General features: G+C 43.4%; 2 protein-coding genes across 2 annotated transcripts; one reads left to right on the top strand and one right to left on the bottom strand.

Moving 5' to 3' along the window:
- Window positions 1–7,552: 7,552 nt before the first annotated feature.
- LOC136522216 (uncharacterized) lies at window positions 7,553–11,795 on the bottom strand. The gene is made up of 7 exons (XM_066516012.1): window positions 11,548–11,795; window positions 10,635–10,839; window positions 10,138–10,339; window positions 9,846–10,039; window positions 9,344–9,497; window positions 8,702–8,866; window positions 7,553–8,560 (listed from the first exon to the last, which is right to left on the bottom strand). Exons 1-7 carry the CDS (start codon window positions 11,729–11,731, stop codon window positions 8,111–8,113), a joined length of 1,554 nt encoding a protein of 517 aa, XP_066372109.1. The 5' UTR covers window positions 11,732–11,795; the 3' UTR covers window positions 7,553–8,110.
- Window positions 11,796–17,187: 5,392 nt separating this feature from the next.
- LOC136521749 (ubiquitin-NEDD8-like protein RUB2) lies at window positions 17,188–19,189 on the top strand. The gene is made up of 3 exons (XM_066515522.1): window positions 17,188–17,414; window positions 18,524–18,783; window positions 18,902–19,189. Exons 1-3 carry the CDS (start codon window positions 17,322–17,324, stop codon window positions 19,008–19,010), a joined length of 462 nt encoding a protein of 153 aa, XP_066371619.1. The 5' UTR covers window positions 17,188–17,321; the 3' UTR covers window positions 19,011–19,189.
- The last annotated feature ends 2,290 nt before the right edge of the window (window positions 19,190–21,479 follow it).

The raw sequence follows: 21,479 nt of genomic DNA, 5'->3' as shown, positions 1-21,479 counted from the left end.
AAAGAAAAACACACTGAAAGATAAGCAGCATGACTCTAAAACCAAGATTCGGTGTCGATGGGCCCGTAGGGCGAAGGCCGCTCCTAGGCTATGACCCATGCCCCCTCACTTCAGCCAGGGGCAGAGTCATCCCAACTGGCTCCTGCTTGGCCTATGGGTCACCAGGACCTTCGGCTTGGGACGCACTAACCGGAGCAGCAGGCGGGGCATCCTCCTGATGCAAGTCATGCGCTGGCATCGGTCCTGGCGACACGTGGGTGCAAGCCCGCTCCTCTTACCGCCTGGTCTACTTGGCCATGCCTATAGTAGGCGGAGACGAGACCAGCGATGCCACCGAGGGGTGCGATGACCGCATCCGCTTTGCCTCCCGTTTGCCGATGGCGTCTGCGCTTGTGGCACGCTTCCTCGGCATAGGAACCTCAGCATGCCTCTCCGCCTCCTACTCATCACCAGCAAATATCGCCGTAGGGTTGCGATGATCTACCGAGGTCACAACGACCTCCTGGCCTTCCTCCTTCTCGAAGAAAACCATGTCGGCCACCTCTGTGGGATCCTTTAACTTGAGTTCCGACTCGATGTTGCTCTTATTTTCGCTAGCCTTCATGCGCCGGGTGATCTCCTTCACCCTCTTATACTTCTGCTGAGCCACCTCAGCTTTCTTCTTCTTCCTGGCATCCGCCGCCTCCTTCTAGGAAGCCTACGGGGCCATGCCCTCTGGCCCCTTTGAAAGGTGTGGCCAGGACTTGTAAGCGTCAAGTCCCTATGAAATAGGCCATCCAAAATAAAAAAGGCAGGAAAGCAAAGGGGAAAAGAACACGAAGTAAAGAGAGAGGAGCGTACCAGTTTGGACACCACCGAGGCGTCCGGGCTTTCCATCGACCCTCTCTTTGGGCTTTAGCTGCAGCACCCAGTCAAGGTGACTCTAGACCTCATCATTCGACAGCTCCTCCGGTGACGCACGATCAGGGTCCAATGGGCCACCGTACCACCACATCGGCCGCGTCCTCTCTGCCAATGGAGCGACCCGGCAGCGATAGATGGTGTGGAACACCCATGCCCCATTAAGGTCGTGCCGCAAGAGCTTCTGGAGCTCCTCCTCGATGATCTCCACCTTATTCTTCTCCTGACAGGAAGGGCCCCATGGATAACTATACCGCTTCTCTGGCCTCCCACTGGTGAACAACGAGAATGATGCCTTCACTGGGTTCCTAATATAAAACCACTCCCCATGCCACCCACGGTTGGAGTCGTAGGGGATGTACGCGGGATACGAGCCTCCCGAGCTTAGTTTTCTCTATAGGGCGAAGCCCCCCACCGATGCGACCTTGGGTGGATTCCCCATCGACAAAGCTCGCCTAGAGAATAGCCGTCGAAAGAAGTCCGCATGTGGTTCCATCCCGAGAAAGGCCTCGCAGATGGTGATGAAGCCGATGATATACAACACCCCCATTGAATTGAGGTGCTATAGCTCCAGACCCCACTCGTTGAGGAGCCCACGTAGGAACCAATGCGCGAGGTATCCTAACCCACGCTCATGGAAGGCAAGAAAAGAAACCACCTCACCAGCTCGAGGTTGCAGGAACTCCTCCCTCCTGGGAGCCCTCTAGTGTGCCACCTCCTTCGGTGGTAGAAACCCCTTCACGGCGAAGGCCTTCAGCACCGACTCCCTCACAGTGGATGACCTCTAGTCTGACATCTTGCTCCGGGTTCATGAAAGGATTTGTGAGTTTTTTCCTCACCCTCACTCTCCCCCTTCTCTTTCCTAGGAACCACCACGACTCTCAAAGACGCTCTTAGCAAGAAGGAAGATGAGAAGAGGCGGTAGATGAGGAATAGGCAAAAGAACAGGGTGAAAAGCCTTCTCCCTTATCCTATTTAAGGAAAAGGGTGCAGCAGTTGGGGAAGGTGCGCCGATCGGGAAGAGGCGAAACGATGGGTGAAAACCCCTCTCTCTTTCCCATTTAATGCAGATGGGATACGATGGAACGCGCCCTGACCGATGAGACATGCCCTGCCTGATGGAATGGCACCTCATCAGACAAGACATGGCCTGGGTATGGCCCACCACTACCGCACACCGGGCGCCAGAACCAAAGCGCCACCGCCCATAGGCAGCTCCCCGCATCCCCAGGCGAGACTTGGAAAAACCCAAAATGGGATCTCCGCCAGGAGAGACCATCAGGCTTCCTGAGTCGATTGAACGACTTAGGATAACACCAAGAGATAGGTAAGGAGCAAAGGGACACCTCATATAGGCCATGCCGACTCCGTCATGAACGACGAGCATGGGTCCCGGTCAGACATTTCTGACTAGAGCTCTTCAAACCCCATCACTCAAGTCATCAAGGTAATACTACCGACCCCCGCTATTTCTTTATAATCATTTCATACATCCATACACGCATTCATTCCATACGCCCGTGCCCCTTGGATGATTCGGGCCCTGAACCACTCTAGGGCTCGAGAACTAAAGCATCGTATGTGCAGCGAAATGCATCACAACGCTCCGTGTTGTGTTACGAAGCAGTAGTTGCCTCATTCAAATATGAGCAACGACTGACCGGGGTTTGAAGGTTGGCCCACAAAGGGCTCGAGGCCGCCTCACGTCAAACAGAGCTAGGTGAGAAAAATGTAGATGAGCCCCGTGCGGCCCTTGCCCGGTCTACCCCAAAGCAGACAGGGTCATCTCAACCTTCTCGTTTGATCCTAAACCTCTTGCCAAGCCCACAGAATCTCCATCGAGGGGAGGCCAGTAGGCCACCCGGGTCGGTCTCTAGAATGATCTAGGCATCTGCCAGGTTACAGGTAAAGGAGCAATGGAATGTCACAAGAGGGCTATACTGACCCCATCATGAACGACGGACCCAGATTCCACTCGATCATACATATTAGCGACTCACCGAGCGCATCACTCGAGCCCGAGCGATCGAGGCAAGCGACAAAGCTCAGCCCCTTTGGTTGTGAGAAACCAAGGATGGGGTAATGCACACAACTCAAACCGACCCCTACCAAGGCCCTATGGGGCTTGGGGGCTCAAGGCACACCAAACACCTAGGTCTGCTATCCCGAACTCGTCCCATCCTCGGCTACGCTTCGACTGCACACCAAATGCCTAGGTCTATGACCCTGAACTCGCCCCATCAGGATCTATGAGCTCTGGCTAGCCCGATCCCTAAAGTAACTAAACTAACTGCCTTGGCTACATGGGCTGCACCGAAGCTAGGGTCTATGTCCCTGAACTCGCCCCATCAGGATCTGCGAGCTTCAGCTCGCCCGATCCCTAAACTAACTAACTAACTAACTACCTTGGCTGCATGGGCTACACCAAGGGTAGGATCCATGACTCTGACTCGCCCGATCCCACGGCGCGCACCAACACCAGGACCCGCGAGCTCTGTCTCGTCCGGTCCCTAAACTAACTGCCTCGTCTGATCCCAAAAACTAAAACGCCTTGGCCGTGCAACGATGCCATGGTTGACGACTCCGTCTCGACTAAAAAACACACACACGCCCGCTAACAAACACCCCAGACAATTTTGCCTGAATCACCCGGGGGCTCAGGGGCTACACCCGCGGTTGCGTTCGCGCGCACCCGCTGACAAAACAAAAACCTCCTCCACTAGCAACACAAAAAAACCCTAGATAATTTTGCTCGAATCGCCCAGGGACTCAGGGGCTACACCCATGGGGTGCGCTCGTGCGCACCCGCCATCAATACAAAAATCCCTAGACGATTCTATTCGAATCGCCCGGGGGCTTGGGGGCTCCTGTCGGGTTTATAAATCTAGGGTCCCTCGCGGACTGACTTCCCAACAAAGGCTCGGCCCAACAGGGGAGCGCTACAAACAACGCACCACTCATGGGCCGGCCCAATTACCTAAATAATAGGCCAGAAGGGCGATCCGATCACTGACCGAAAGGCCTGGCTGAGGAGAAATGGCGCCCGTTTCTGACTTCGGCCCACCTCTCCGACCGGAGCGCTCGCTTCTGTCTTCAACCCGCCTTCGGACGACCTCTCCGACCAGAAGGCCTGGCCAAAGCACTACTTCTAACCCCAACCCATGTCTCCGACCGGGGATGCGGCAAACCCCTGCTCACCGCTCTTCTCCGACTGGGACGAACTGACCGGGGACGCCCACTCGACAAGGACTAGGAAACAGACAAAGAAAGTAAGGTAGGGCGCACAAGTTAAACTGTAATACTAGGGTCCATACCCTGTACACCTGCAGAAACAGTACTCTATAACCTCTCTAGCACAACAGAGCCCAAACAGTATTGTAGGCGCCGATATTTTCCCCTATAGTATTGTGGGCGTCATTAATTCTCTTACAGTAAGGCTCCCCCACATGCCTTTGGGCATCGACAGTGTTGTGGGTGTCAGTATTTACCGTACCAAACGAACATGGTAAAACCCCTTGCACGCCTCTAGGTCTCAATAGTGTGGCAGGCGCCGACGTCTGCCATACCCGAAGAAGACAACACAACCTCCCACATACATCTGACATCCAACAATGTTGTGGACGCCTACCATCATCCTGTATCCACCGACGCGGGCAACAAGGCTCAGTAGCATACGTACTCATTTCCTCTCATTTATAAGGCCATCCCCTTCATCTATAAAAAGAGATGCGCTATCTTCCAATAGATGAGTTGATTAGGTTGGTTAAGTTTATTTAGATTCATCAGATTGATCGAGTTCACTAGTCCACAACTACAGAACCGCCATTGTTCGAACCACTAGCATATGCTTGAACACTTAGCTCATAGCGGGGCTTCCGTCACTCTCGGTCCTTCCGACCGGGGTCCGACCGGACCTCTTATACCCCCATCTTTCTTCTTCTCGTTTGTAACCCCACTGCAAACTTCGAGCACCTGGGCTCAGGAATAAAGTCACCAACCAACTCAAACTGAACGTAGGACACGTTGCCTGAACCTATATAAACCATGTGTCATTGAGTGCTAGGCCACCTTCAATCACAACGTACGGCAAAAATATAAATATTTGCTTGTCGGTCACTTTCTGCACCGACAATACATTTACTGTAGCATCACATTGTCAAATCATGGACTAATTAGACTTAAAAATCATCTCGTAAAATAATTATAATTTATATAATTAGTTATTTTTTTAATCTATATTTAATACTGCATGTATGTGTCCAACATACGCTATGACAGGAACTCAACCCTCCGACTCAAATGGCGACAGATTACTGTACATCTGCTAGGAGCCTAGGAGGCAAGGACTAGGCTCTCTCTGGTCATCATCAGATCATGTGAGCAGCTTGCAGCTTGCAGTCACAGCCATTGCAATTTGCAGCAGCAGTGCCGGCGAGCTCGGTCAGTGTATGTACTCCGTATGTATGTATAATAATAAAGCGGCTGCCTGTGCAGCTAATGTACTGTACAAGTAGCTTCACGATCCTCCTTGCGAGTTGCGACCCATAAACTATAGCCTATCCTGTTCTTTGCTGACAAAACAAGTTAAAATATTGTTCCGACTAATTTGTTGAAAGAGAAAAATACTATTTCAACTAAAAAATAAGTTAAAAAATACGGATTATAAAGGCCGTCAGGTGGTCGGAGACTTGGATGTGGTTAGAGCCTTAGGGCATCTGCAGTGTGGCGTTCGAACCAAACATACATGTTCTGACACATTATAGGCTGTGGGGAAATTTCTTGTGTGCTATTAAAAAAGATCGTAATGTTTTGTGTGTCCCTGAAAAAGTTCAGTGGTCTTTAGCGTCACTGCTCAAATTTTTTGTGTCCTCCATGCCACTGCTGTCAGTTTGGGCTATAACGCCATCAAACTGTATGTGTGAAAAGTCAAAAATACCTTAAGTCTAAATATGTTATTAATTTTTTTAGTATCTTAACGACTTCAAATGAAAAAACTCAAAACTAGAAAGTTGTAGATCTCGTCGAGATCTATAATTTTTATATAAAAATTATTTTTATTTAATTTCGTAAAAAAAGATATGATTTTTCTAAGATATATTAATCATATCAAATCATATTTTTTGCGAAATTAAATGAAAATAATTTTTATATGAAAATTATAGATCTCGACGAGATCAAAAACTTTCTAATTTTGAGTTTTTTTCATTTGAAGTTGTGAAGATGCTCAAAAAAAATTAATGACATATTTAGACTTAAGGGTATTTTCGACTTTTCACACATGCAGTTTGATGACGTTAGAGCCCAAACTGACGACAGTAGCATAAAGGGCATAAAAAAACTTGAGCAGTGGCGCTGAAGACTGTTGAATTTTTTCAGGGCACACACTGGATATTACGATCTTTTTTAACGCACACATTCGGTTGTTGCTTTTAAAAAAACAATAAAAAAATTAGAATTGGCAGCTCATAGAGATCTGTGCACTGTCTAACACCGATTGATTACGATATTTTAATAGGCTGAACGCCAGCGCGGTTCGCACCGCCTGCAGTATCCGATTTTTCCGTCGCCTGCCTCGGTTCGATGTCCGCAGTGTTGTTGGTTCGGTTCGGAGGAACACTGGAGCTGCTCGGCATTAATCAGGCCGGGGACGAGCAGGCCCGCGTTGGCTGCTTCAGCTGTCAGTATCACGTCACCTGAGATCGCGACTGCTCTGGGCAGCCCTGGGCCAGCCAGACTGACATCTTCGCGGCGCCTCCAGGAAAACTATGAATGAAGAGGCCTGCCTCATGGCTCTTCATCGTCGTCGGTTCGTCACGGCGAATCGACGCCGAGCTGCCAACGGACAGGGGAAAGCATTGAACAGGTGCGGCGCGATAGCATGCGACGAACTAACCACCTTTGGGGAGCGTGGCCATTGGTTACAATACCCAGGACTCCATTCATTTGCAAAACGTACAGATTTGTCAGTTGCAAGGGCTAAGAATTCAGCCTCTTTTTCTGAATTCTTCAACATTCCAGTTTCAAAAGTTGCTTTTCTCCGGACGCAGAAACTCTTTAATGACATTCATCTGGGGATCCAACACGTTTTCTTCCTCAAAGACATCCAAAGTTTTCATTGGACATGGTACTATCCACCCTGCCTTCAAATGGCTCTGGAAAACCTCTTGCCAGTGCGAGCACAGAGTGTTCTTTTGGCTGCTATTGAAGGATAGATTAAGCACCAGGAGCATGTTGAGAAGCAAGAACTTGAAATTGGAGAATCTTAATCGTGTCCTCTGCCTAGACAATGCAGAAGAAACAGCTCAACATCTTTTCCAAGACTGCACATTTGCAAAAACAAAACCTGTTGGGGGTATTCTGAACTTTACTTTCCTGACAAATCAACCCCTACCCCTGCTAATTGAAGGCTTCAAACAGCACTTCTTTTCCCCCTTCTTCCTCGAGATCTTCATCTTAATTGTGTTGGAGTATCTAGGCAGTGAGAAACGACGTAATTTTCAGAGGAAAACAAGTATTAAGCAATTGCAGAAGAGTCTTCATTCATCAGCGAAACTTGTTGTCACTCAGAGCCAAAAGAAAGTTCTTACCAGCTCTTCAATCATGGATACAAACCCTCTCGTAGCTCTTGTTTCTACTTTAATTTTTTCATCTCTTTCTCTGTGCCTTGAGCACCCTAAGCTCTCTTTGTAATATGTAAACTGTTGTAAAAACCTTTTCTATATATATACTTGTTCACAATTTTGTTTCCAGATTCTTGAATGCGGCTTCACCTGATCAACAAGTAATCCTCAAAAGTGACTGTATAGTTTTTAATTTCAGTGGAAAGTATTTACAGTTATACATTTGGGAATCAATTGCCAGTGGGATGGCTTATTCTCAGAAGAAAACAATTTCGCAACACAATGATGCTCGGCTGTGTGTGTGTGTATGTGTGTGTGTGGTAGGGGGCGAAAAAGGATTAGACTCAGGCTGTGTTTAGTTCACGAAATTTAGGAATTTGACTACTGTAGCACTTTCGTTAGCAATTAGTGTTCAATCATGGACTAATTAGGCTCAAAACGTTCGTCTCGCAATTTTCAACCAAACTGTGCAATTAGTTTTTTTTCGCCTACATTTAATGCTCCATGCACGTATCGCAAGATTTGATGTGATAGCTACTATAGCACTTTTTGGGAAACTTTTTAGCAACTAAACAAGCCCTCAGCTGATCCTACACAAACTCTTCCAGCGGTTCAACGGGCACGGTATACGGAGAATACCAATCTGCATCAAAGATATCCTGTAGCTGCGTGACAATGTTGGGGTTGTACGTTCCGAAGCTGACTCCAGCCGTGGTGTAGAAGTAACCCCAGACGAGGTTGCTGGTGCCGACGTTCGCCCTCACGTCGCTGACAGCGTACTTACCATGGTTCACCCTGGTGAAGCCAGGGTAACGGTTCCCCGTCGCGGTGCCACCTTGGGGCAATGCAGGTCCGGTCTCGTTGTACCCAGGAACCACGTAGTATTTGATCTCAACCTTGCCACCGCAATGGTTGTATGTCGAAGATGCACAGAGAATGTTGGAGTATAGAAGGCTCTTCAGGTACTTTTCGGTGTTTGGGATGAAATGTGCCCAGTAGGCAACAAGTAGCCTCACGGTCGCATTCTTTGAGAATACTACCTGCCAAGAATCAATTTACCCTTGGTCAGATCACTGCCTTGTTGCTAATTAGAGGTCAATTGAAGAAAAACCTTAAGAAAAGAGAGTGAGTCTGGATTTTTGCCAGAATCAACATGTTGGATCCAATCCAATTGTAAATACCTCTGAGATTGTTGACGATAAAGATGACCAGTAGACTGTTGGAGTAGAATACTGTGACTGCCCAAGCCAATCCATGGTATTCATTCGTACAATTCCCCCAAACTTAACAGACTTAATAGTGTCAACCCAACCCTGCTCGTCTGCTTGGAACTTGCCAAATGTCATCTGTGAAACAAGAAAAGACGAAACCAATCCTGAAATTTACTACTTACTAGATTAGTCCTCGGACCAGTTATGTTTTATTTAATTGCATGTCTTAATTCTATGTTTATGGAATAAATTACGACAGATAGGTTAAGGTAGTGAAACATGGATAATTTATGTATGTATGAAATATGTCCTTCAAGAGAAGGTTTATCATGACATAGCATGAACCAAACAAATTAAAATAAAAACCTGATAGATGGGTGCAAGTACAAGGTCAGTAAGATGACTTTTTCTTAGGTCAACCAGATTATGTAGACAAACCCCCCAAAAAAACTTAGCATCCTTATGCACTGAAAAATTTCATTGAATGTACACTTCATATCACCATGAATATCAATTATAAGTTTATACTAAAAGTTAGTTTACAAAAGCATCCATTCACTGAAGACTACGACCTAGCAATACCTAGATGTCTATAATGTGCTACAAAGTTACCTCAGGTGGCGCAAAGGAAAGGTAGCTCAAGTAGTGCTCCTGAGTAGATTTCTTGTACCCAGGGGTTTCAAATGAAACATCAATCATGTCAGGATTTGCAAGAGCTGGATATCCATCTACATATGGGATGTCAACTGAAAGTGGTATGGGTGACCTGTTCGCAGATTAAGAATAAATCTCTAGTATTTGATCTAACGAAAAAGTCTAAAAGAAAAATACTTTGCCTAATACTTTTAGAGCACTTAACAAAACCACAAGACAGGATTTAATAAGTAATTAGCAGCTATTGAATCATTATAAAGAAGAATGACAAAGGTATAAAGGATAGTATGTACCGAACATTTTCAGAATCGAAGCTGGATCAAAATTAAGACAAATGCAGACAAGATAGCCTAACAGATAGACTGTACATAATCTATTCCCATTTATGTAAGAGCCATTTTTTTCCTTCAAATTTGTGTGCTAAGTAGTAAAGGTGCAAACTACAGAGGGAGATGCAAACCTGCATCTTTCTTTTGGCTGTAGGAAATGAGACCAACATGGAACCTTTCTAGAAACTTGCCACTGCTTATCCCAGGCTTGTTTGGTGTAAGAAGTTGAGTTGAGGGTTGAAAGCGTCCAAAGATTTTGAAAATAGACTTCCACAGTTTTTGCTATTTGTGGACAATTAGCAAAATAAATCCCAAGCTCCTTGACCTGCAATGCACGTAAAAGTAGTGCCACACAGGTTAACCAATTTGCTTTCTCAGCACTATATTGCAAATGTAACAGAACTCGTTTTTTGTCAGATATACCTGAGTAAGGGATTTCCAATCATTGTTTGCTGACCCTATATACACATCCTTTTCATCTGATATCCAGACCTTTGCATGCACAACACCAGATCCCCACCAATCCTCAAAAAGAATGGTTACATTCTCAACATTTGGTCTTCCTGCGGCCAGATCGGCGCTCTCTTGATCAAAATCAGGAGCAACTCCAGAGTGTTGGACAATCCTGTAATGATACTACAATTGTTAATAGAGAAATTAAATCTCTCCATTCCTTTCTTCACGCTCACCATCTCTGCAGAGCTTAACACACACTGTTTAATTATTATAAATGTTTTGTTCATTTGCTTTATCACTTCTTCGAGATTCAATTGTGACACCAGTTTTGCTCTTGGCAGGTAGCTATGTCAATATTCCATATTTTTAGGGCGACATACTCTACTACTCCTTCAATCATCCTATGACTAAGTAATCACCGACATTATACAAACTGATAATTCAAGTATCATACTCATACTTGCCTGATTTTGATCTTCCGGTCTGCAGCATTTTCCAATGCCTTGTAAACCAGGCGGCCCTCATCAGCCCCAAATCTCTTCATGTCATTTTCGGAGAATCCATAATCCCCCGATTTCGGATTGTTTGGCTGAGACAAGAACTGCCAGTACTGTGCAAGGATGTCCAGACTCTTCGTTGCATTCCCCGAGAGCCACTGAAGTACATCTCCTGATAACCCACAGAAAGAACAGAAATAAACAGCACTGTGAATATGTAGTGACTGAAAGAAGCATTAGTAATTTCACAAACCCCCTATCAGCATCACCAGCTATATCACTTATCACCAATAAAAGTTCCTAATCGTGTTTGTATTCCAAATCTAGTTACAGCTTTACTGAAACCTAACTGCAGTTTCGAGAAAAAAAAAAAAAAAACCTAAACTGAAGGGGGATCAATAGTTCAATGCACTGCTCTTCAGCCGAACTACAGAATGCACAACAAAAACCTTCATATAAAATCAAAAGGAGTTGTCATCTTTCCAAGAATGTACATATTTTCTAACTAGTAACCCGGACACGCCATATGTACCCCCAATTACTCTGTCAGCAGAGCAATATCCGAATTGCTCACAGCGAGGCTGATACAGAGCAATAGTAAGAATGCAAATCTTCCATCCATAGATTCTTAAGCAGTCCACATCACCTAGCCAACTGAAATGGGTTACCTCACATAGCCAGAAATGGAGCTAACCAAAACGAAAGCCTCAAAGGCGCGGCGGCATTCTCGACACATTCAGCATATGCGGCGCCTACACCTAATCCCCAAACTGGCAATACCCCCCATAGACGCACCATCCACCGTGTATATGCACGGCTCCTCACCACGAAGACGCTCAAGTGAGGTGAGGCAGAGAGAGTGGGTGTGGGATATACGAACCGGTGGAGAAGACCCCGGGGACGCGGCGCAGGTGCGGCATGTCGGTGGGGATGGACTGCACCAACCACGCCTTGCAGGTGTCCGCGCCGGCGACCGCCGCTGGCGCCCCCCACAGCGCGGCGGCAGCGACGAGTAGGGGGAGGAGGAGGAGGAGCCGCCGGCGGTGGTGGGGGGAGGAAGGCATGGCTCGTGTAAGTCTCTCTCAACTCTGAAGTGTGTAGCGTGAAACCGTTAACTGTGGAACTGAACTCGAATTGGAGGGTCAGGTGTTAAAGTGATCAATAATCATCGCTACGTTAGCTTGGCCGATAAGTAATGGCCGATAAGTACCGGTGGCTGATTTGGTATAGGAAAAAAATACTATTCGTTAACTGAAAAAGTAGACTTATAAGTCAAATAAATAGGGCGCTGCCTTGCCCTTTGTTACTGTCATCCGCCAAATCCCTGTAGATGAGCATACGCAGAATAGTCGTTTTGGTCCTGAACTATTGCTTAAGGCTCAGTTTCATCCCTGAACTTTTAAAATGATCGTTTTAGTCCTCAAACTCTACTTTTAGGCCCAGTTTCGACCCAAAACTGTAAAGATGATCGTTTCAGTTCTCAAACTTTGCATTTTGTGCATGAATCCATCCTTAAACTATCAAAGTGTATTTCGGTCTTTAAACTTTTATTTTCAATTCAACTTTGTCTACCGTCCTACATGGAACATTGTACTGTTGCGCCTGGTCTGCTCCAACACCACCAACTACTGGGGATATAAAAAACAATATTCATTAAAAACTCTTCGGCGGTCATTAATAATTTCAAACTGTTATTTTCAATGTTACCTTATAATGGTACTGTTTACCGACTAAACGATTTTTGTGGGAGTTACCGTTGCTTTGGACGCTATTTATTTCTTGAGAAACATGGATAAATTAAAATAATAGCAGATCTATAATTTTTTTCCTTAGCTAATTCTATAGCTAAGCTCAACTAATAACCATTTGTGTATAAAATATTATCCATAGGCTAAAAATAATTTACATTTAAGATGATTTAGATCAATATTTATATCCATATTAGAATATTATGAATATAAATGCTAAAAATATGCTATCTAATTCAGTAGTTGGGACAACGCTAGGGACAATAGTAGCACCTAACGATGAATGTCCATCGATCTCAAATCGCAGGTGGTGGTGCACAATGGACGAAGTTGAGCCAAAACGCATTTTGATAATTTATTGACGAAATTGTGTCTAAAATCTAAAAGTTTTCTGTTTAATAGACAAAGTTGAGTTAAAAATAAAAGTTTAAAGACCGAAATGCACTTTTGATAGTCTATGGATAAAAGTGAACCTAAAATGCAAAAATTGAGGATTGAAACGATCACTTTCGTAGTTATAGATGAAATTAAGCCTAAGAGTCTGTTCGCTGGTCGGTTTCTGGACTGATAAGCCCGGCTAGTGCTGGTTTGTTGTGAGAGGAAAACACTGTTGGCTGACTGATAAATCCTGGCTGAAACCAACAAGCGAACATGCTGTAAAAGTAAAATTCGAGGACTAAAATGATCGTTTTAAAAATTCAAAGATAAAACGGAGCCTCGAACAATAGTTCAAGGACCAAAACGGCTATTTTGGCATGAGCATATTATAAAATGGGATGAGAATTGCACCTGCCAACTGCCAAATGCCAACCTAAGAAGGACAGGAGGCATGCCTCGCATTCACATCGTCAGATGAGATGGAGGGAAAGATCCAGCAGGTGGGCACGGGTCAACGCGCAGGGCGGCGGCTGCATTGGTTGACTTTTAATTCGACATGGCCCATGGGTGGATCCGTGACCGAAGATGCCACCTCGTCAGTGCCGGTCCTATGATTTTGAGGGTCCTCTAGCGAACTCGTCGTGAGTCTCGCGACGGCCCCTCTAGACCATAAAATTTTAGAATATATAGGCTAATTTTACTTGTATAGGAAAAGCAAATCCAATAATATATTTTTAATTTAATATGTCTGATAATTATCGAGAGCGAGAAACAACGTAGACTAAAAGAGCAATATATTTGTACTTCTAGAACTAATATGATTACCTTAAAGAAAAATAGAACTCCATCATATCCACTGCTTCTTATCAAAAGATACTTTTTCGGGTATTTCTTGATGCAAAATCATCAAGAATGATATCGAGATCAATAGTGTCTAAGATATCCTTCTCGATGGTGCACATAGCCAAGCCATTTAACCTTTCTTGTGATTGATCTCAAATAGTTCTTCAACAACTTCAATTTTGAGAAACTTCTTTCGACCGAAGCTACAGTCACAGGTACAGTTAAAAGAATTCGATAGGCAATTGAAATATTTGGATAGCAATCTGCATCCATAACAAACTTCAGAATCTCTAGCGCCGACATCAAAGAATCTGACAAAGTCACTTACAACACCTTTAATTCTGAAAAAAAATCATTAATCTCAACATCGGATGAGTTATCATGAGAAAATATTTTCACAAAAATCTTGCAGTGCAACCAAAGATCAGCTTCATCCAAGCATTTCAAATTTTCTGAGTTGAACAAGAACCCAAAAACATTATCAAATGCTGTCATCTGCTCAAATCTACTAGTCAATGAAGCAATTGCAGAATCAATCATAACTAGGAAGTACTCTCTTCTAAAGGAGTCCACAGCAGACTGTTGTATTTCCTCGTCTTGGTCATCTTGTTCATCAAAATATTTCTTTCTCTTTCGTTGACGTTTTGTAGAAAATATTGGCTCTATATCCAATTCAGATGCAATGTTTTTTGTTGTATCCATACTAGAAGTGAAACCTTTATCTCTATACTTCTTAAAATATGATATGACACTTTCATTGTGTTTGATAGTAGCATCTATACTCACAATTTTAGATTGCAAGTTTTTGCTAACTTTATTTATAGAGAATAAAATATCATGCCAGATAACCAAACCAACTATAAATTCAAAATTCTCAAGTGCACTCACCAAAGATTGACATTCACTAACTACCATTGGGTCATCAGTTGAAGCCTTTTCTAGCGCTATTAAAGCTAATCTTATTTGAGGAGTTTGGAACCTGATAGCTTGAACACTTTTTATTCGGCTTTCCCAACGAGTATTAGACCATGACTTAACTGTCAATTTTGGGACATTGTCAACCAAAATCTTCCATCTTTTGGTAGATTTTGCAAGCATAGTGTATATACGTTGGATAATGCCAAAAAAAAAAAGAAATAGCTTGCCTGCAAAATTTCAAATATCACAAATAGTAAGATCCCAAATAATGGCATATTATATGAAAACAATGTATAACATATAAAAAATAATAGTTTACCTGCAAGATTTTCCCATATCACAAAGAGTAAGATTCAGACTATGACATGCACACGGCATATATAGTGCTCTTGGATTAATTTCAAGCAAGCGCGTCTGAACACCTTGGTGTTTCCCCTTCATATTTGAACCATTATCATACCCTTGACCCCTCACATCATCAATATTCAAATCAAGAGAGTCCAATGCACTTTTTAATTCATTAAAAAGATCAAATCCTGATGTGTCATCAACATTCAAAAACTCTAGGAAGAACTCCTCTACCCTTAGAATATTCCTCGATATATTCACACACCTAATAATTAGAGTCATTTGTTCTTCATGGCTCATATCTGGAGTACAATCTAAAATCATAGAAAAATACTTGGCATCCTTAATGATCTTTAATATAGTTTGTTTTACGCAATCTGCAAGAAGAGAAATCATCTCATTCTGAATTTTATGCCCAAGGTAATGATGATGAATCTCACTATTTTGAATCTGCCTAATATGGTCTTGCATCACAGGATCAAATTCACCCATCGTTTCAACTGTGTCCAGAAAGTTACCATTGTTAGCTTGATATAGTTTCTCATTTGGCCCTCGGGAAACCAAATTATGTTTAGCAAGAAACTTGACAGCAGAAACGATTCTTACTAAAACTTGTTTCCAACGCTCTCTCTCCTTTGCAATTTCTCGTTGCAAATCATCATCAATTGTTTTATTTTTGCTCAACCTCAGCCTAAGTTCATTCCATGTATTCATGTTTCTTATATGCTCGACACTATTCTCATGTTCCTTGAGTCTTAAACTAAGATGTTTTCAGTTCCTCAATCTATCGTGTGCTACCAAACTTTTGTTCTGATCTGATTTGAACAATTTACAGCAAAAACAAAAAACTTTGTCAACATGTTTAGAGTAAACCAACCATTTTCTATCAACAACCTCACCATTGCTTAACTTTCTAGAGTAGTAAGCATATGAAAAATGTCTATTGTGAGCATCTACAGGAAACTCAAGATTCAATTATCTGACTGGTCCTTTTTTAATTAAAATATCTCTACCTTTATTATCAAGATTCTCCCAAGTTCTGGGATCAAAGATATTATGAATAGAAGGTTGCACATCATCAATTGAATTTTCAGGTTGAGAGGAAGGCTATAAATTTTCATTCTCTATAGCATCAACTTGTTCACTTAAATTATCATTAACTTGTTGTTGCTCTTCTTCTTGATTATCAGGTGCATCTATAGGGTTGTCATCACGCACAACACTACTTGAAGCTGAAAAAAACTTATCCAAAGCACTTTGTTGTGACTGAACAAACTGTTCTTCTTGTCTTTTCTGTTTTCTTTTTGCAGCCCCTGACAAATGTTTCTTAGGTAACATTCTAAAATTCGTACACCTGACCTAAATTATAAGAAAAACATGACTATATAAGTACAAAGTACTAGACAAAATTTGAACAAGAAAAAAAAAACCTAGGGCCTAGTTAATTTAGATATGAACTGATTCAGAATCAAGATTTACAAATCACAAAAATAGCATAAGGCAATAACCAAGATAAATCTTCAGATGTCGTCGACTCGTCGTCCTCGTCGAGCCCTGCCTCGGGCCCTCGGCTGCCTTGTGCCCTTGTTGCGTGGTGATCGCTCGTCTCGCCGTTCGCGAAAGTCTGTACGAAGTAGCGATCGGCCGATGGCTGATTCGCTGAATCGCTGTCACGCTGTGCGGGCGCGGCGTTGGCGGCGGCTCGGCTCCAGAGTCCTGAACTCTTGATTGTTGAAAAGGAAGACAAAAGGCCACGGGCTCTGAAAAGAAACACTAGCGGCCGCTGATGAGCTGTGCGGCGCTGCTGGCCTGCTGTGCGGTGCTGGCCTGCTGGCTGCCTGACTGCTGCATTAAAGTATTAAACATGCCAAGGCCAAGCATATTCTTGATCCCTTGAGCATCTCGACTACCACTTCATCAGTTCATCTCATCCTCGTATGGACCGGATATGAGGAGTAGGACTGTCGGTGCATTGAATTCAATTTTGTCCGTCTATCTATCCCGAGTGCTAGTAATTCTGTTCTATTTTTTTTTTTTAAAAGTATTCTAAACAATTTTTAGATCCCGTGGGCCGTCGAAGCATTTCCCAGACAGTCCAGGCCATATAAGGCCCAAAAGAGCCTTATTTCATGGTCCACTACGTCCCGCATCCACGCGCCCACTACAGCTGAAAGGGCCCTCCACTGAATCGGACATGCTACTGGGCCGGCACCCCACGCGGCGGACCTCAACGCGAATACGAGCACCCCCGGGTGCATATATGCAAAACAGCCACGCCTCCCGGCCGCCTCAATCATCATCATCGTCTTGTTGATTCCGCAAGAGCCTCGTTCGGTTCGGGCTTTGCTGCGGCGACTTCGTCGCGAGGGAAGCCGCCGTAAAACCCTAGCTCCAGATCGCGGGTTGTATAGCCGGCGAGATGCAGATCTTCGTCAAGACGCTGACGGGGAAGACCATCACGCTCGAGGTCGAGAGCAGCGACACCATCGACAATGTCAAGGCCAAGATCCAGGTCCGCCTTCTCGTCCCCCTCCCTCCACCCCCACGACTCCCGATTCGTAGCGGAATTGTGTCCTTCGTGATTAATAATAACACCGGAGTAGCCTTGTTGATTGCCGTGTGCCGATATGGTAGGGTTTTTAGTGCGGTTCTTGCCCACTGGGGGGAAAGGATCTTGGGATTTTCTTATAAAACAAAACATCTGGGGTAGTGACTGCTGGCTGCAGTATGGAGATTCTCCTGGGCGCATATGATGGTTTCCGCTACTAAGTACTGTGGTTTTGGTGTCGTGCCTTCATATCTTCGCCTGTCGCCTCTAAGTCTTGTTTGTTGTGATGAATGAACAAGTAAATCTAGGAAATTTATTGCCTATCAACTGTGACAGCCCCTCTGTTATGTGGTTAGGCAAGATGCAAATTTTCCGCAAGCACCTGGCATAGGAATTTCTTTTCATAACAAGGGATGTAAAGAGTTGACATCATTACTAATACAGATTATCAGTATATGGCTTTGACATGTTGGCAATGGCCTCAGCCTCTATAGTTATCATGCCAAATAATTGCATCATGATTGGAAACCATCTATTATCGTAATAAATACTTCATTTGATATATGTTTTTTTTTGCTGGCAATGACAATGTCAAACATGACTTTATGATCTTACCTGTAACCCCAGGCTGAATGGCAGGTTTATTTTCCCATGCTAGGCTTTGCATTATTAGATTTTAAGTTGAAAAGGTTTCCTTGATGCTGCTTAGTGCAGTGTTACTCAGATTCTCAGTCACATTTTAGGAAATAAAAGCTTACTCTTGAGTCATTTTCGGTGCACAAAAGAATTTCATATTCAAACACCTCTATCTGAGTTAGCTTTGAACAACATTGCCCATGTTCAAGTAATACTTGTTTTCTAATACCTGTCCATGTTCAATATTTGTATTCCATGACTTTGTCCATGTTTGACCATTTTTCCTCTACCTTTTTTTTTGGTCCAAGTGCACTTAAATCTGACTCACATTCCAAAACTTGTGATCATAAATTCTAAGCAACAATGATTGAAAGATGGCTTAAGGAATACCATTCTAACTCGGCAGGTTCTCTGACATACTGCCTTATATATTTCAGGACAAGGAGGGCATTCCGCCTGACCAGCAGAGGCTGATTTTTGCTGGTAAGCAATTGGAGGATGGGAGAACATTAGCTGATTACAACATTCAGAAGGAGTCGACACTCCATTTGGTCCTGAGGCTCAGGGGTGGAACTATGATCAAGGTGAAGACACTGACTGGGAAGGAAATCGAGATTGACATCGAGCCCACTGACACGATCGATAGGATCAAGGAGCGTGTTGAGGAGAAAGAAGGCATTCCACCTGTTCAGCAGAGGTACTCTACTTGCCCCCCACAATAATCTATATGAATCTGAAACCTTTCTATAATCTCCAAATTCTTTTAATCTTCTTTTAGCATTGTGTGGTCCTAATAAAAACTGTTGCATGCACAGGCTCATTTATGCTGGGAAGCAACTTGCTGATGACAAAACTGCCAAGGATTACAACATTGAAGGTGGTTCAGTGCTCCATCTTGTGCTTGCTCTGAGGGGTGGCCAATAGATTAAAAAGTTATAGTTTCTGCTTATGCTATCCGTTACATACGGTTGTTTCAGAATTGAAGCCTTGTATTGGGTGGTTGATTGTGCCATGCAATTAGCAGACTACTAGAGTCAGGTGTCATCTGTACTGTTTGAGAAATGCTTGAACTAAGTTCATTCAGTTGCCATCTCATTCTTATTGCCCTGAGTTCATTCAATTGCCATCTGATCTGTCCTTTCACCAAAATGGCTATATATCAATCGTGTTGTTGTCTATTTTCCAGTTTTCCTTGAATCCTCATCACTTGCAGAGTAAGATTGTTGGCTAAATCAATCGTGTTGTCATCTAAGTTTTGGTTTTTCTTGAATCCCCATCACTTGTAGAGTAAGATTGTGCTCATATTTTTGCCATGCATGTCCCTTTGATTTGAATGATGTTTGTTGAAATGGGATGTTGCCTTTTGCTGTCATATATCCCTTGGCATGTTGGTTGATAAGGGATATTGCTGTAATATCCCTTTGAGTCATGTTGGTTAACCTGGGCAAGAAATTGTGTTATGGTTGTCTTCCACGGGTGGCCACCTGATTTACAGAGCCAGCGCTTACATCTGTTAAGCAAACTACTTCTGAAGCTATTGTTGATTTAGAGTTTTTTTTTTTGGGGGGGGGGGGGGGGGGGGGGGGGGGGGGGGGGGGCACCAATAGCATGGCCTCGACAAATTGGCAGCAAAGTTCAGAACTGGGGTGTCCGGGTAAAACTTGTTTTAAGGAGAGATTGAGAGTGAAACTGCAAAGTCCAGTTGGCATTTACAAACTGGTTTTGGCAGTTTGTACTATGGATTGAAGGCATGTTCATGTGAAGTATATGAATTGTCGTCTTCACACAGGTTTTAATTCACTTCAACAAAGTTTGGCGAATCGAAGTCCACAATGACAAGAACATCAAAAACAATTTGGCAACCAGAAACGTTTTTGTTTCTTGCGAGAATCAATCGAATCAATATCAAACTGAGTCATGCGAGAAATGTTTCCTCAATAATCACCAGAATGGTTTCTAGTTTTTATGTCTTGCAAGGTTTCACGTGATTTTGATTCTTGCCCCCACCCCATCCCCAAGTTATTTTTGTTAAGTGAGACAAGTTTAAATGAGTTGTATTTAAGTTGTTCACCCACAAAAGGTTCTAAATTTTGTTGAAGATTTTTTTTATTTATATATGATTTTCGTGTTTTTTTATCAGGATTCAGCCTACCAGCTAACCATTTTACAAAGTGATCCTGTCAAGGGGTCCAGATCCCCGTCCAAACTTAGACTCTAAGCCCCCACACCTGAGTCTCGGACTTAGTGTGGTGCTTAGACCTCCATCATCCCCGCCTCTAATCAGTCGGTCCGAAAAAGGCCGGAATCCACAACAAGAGAGCAACGAACTTTCCCTGCTCCCATAAACAAGTATATGTTCAGAATAATAAGTTTGTGACCTAACTAGAACCCAATGCAACGGTCGGTCCTTAACCGACACAGACGGAAGAAGTGTAATCCGAGCCTCGCTCGAATGCCAAACCAAGTCCAGATCCAAAGTACCATTCCGTCCGGTCTCTAATTATCATTCATATATATTCCAGGTGATAGTAATATAATAACAATAATAATATCTTTCTTATCTGTCGCGAGTGACAGGCAATCACTCGACTTCTACCGGAGTTCTGTAGCATAGCAATCTACAAGATCCTGTCATACTAGTAAGACTCATAGGATAAGGATATATATATATATATATATAGGGAGAGGCTATTCAGTAGCCGGCTACAAAATAAGTTATTCTGTAGCCACTTTCATTTACTATAATTTTATATACTAATTTACCATAATATAAATACATATTTACGATAGTTGGGTTACTATAACACATGGGGATATTTATCATAATGTTATATTAAACCACTTAGTAATGAGTTACTATAATCTCGTAAAATAACATAGTAATTATCGTAACTCAAAGTGGCTACAGAATAAGTTATTCTGTAGCCAGCTACAGGATAGTAGTTCTATATATATATATATATATATATATATATATATATATATATATATATATATATATATATATATATATATATATATATATATATATATATATGCAAGTGGGTCTCATTCAACTGCTTAAACTTAATGCACAAGTATAAAATAAAGTATAAAATAATATGGGTTATATACCGGGGCTTGCCTGGGTAAGATATAACTAAAAGTTAGCATTCCATCATGGTGACATGATCATCAAGGCACCATCTTTTCCTCTACTTCGGTCATCTCCACGATCCATCGTTGCCCCTATTATGAGAATAGGGTCCCTCGGGACCGCGGGCACCACCCTCGTTCCCGCCATTGCCTTCGTGGCCCCCACGGGCGAAGCCACCAATCGCCTAAGCTAGCATCTCCAAGGCACGGGCTGACTCGCGCCGAGCAGCTAGCATCTCCGCTCCGCATGGGTCATCG

The sequence above is a fragment of the Miscanthus floridulus genome, chromosome 18 (genome assembly GCF_019320115.1).
Source record: "Miscanthus floridulus cultivar M001 chromosome 18, ASM1932011v1, whole genome shotgun sequence".
NCBI lineage: Eukaryota > Viridiplantae > Streptophyta > Magnoliopsida > Poales > Poaceae > Miscanthus > Miscanthus floridulus.
The sequence above is the reverse complement of the archived record's forward strand: the minus strand, read 5'-3'. Positions and strand labels throughout refer to the sequence as shown.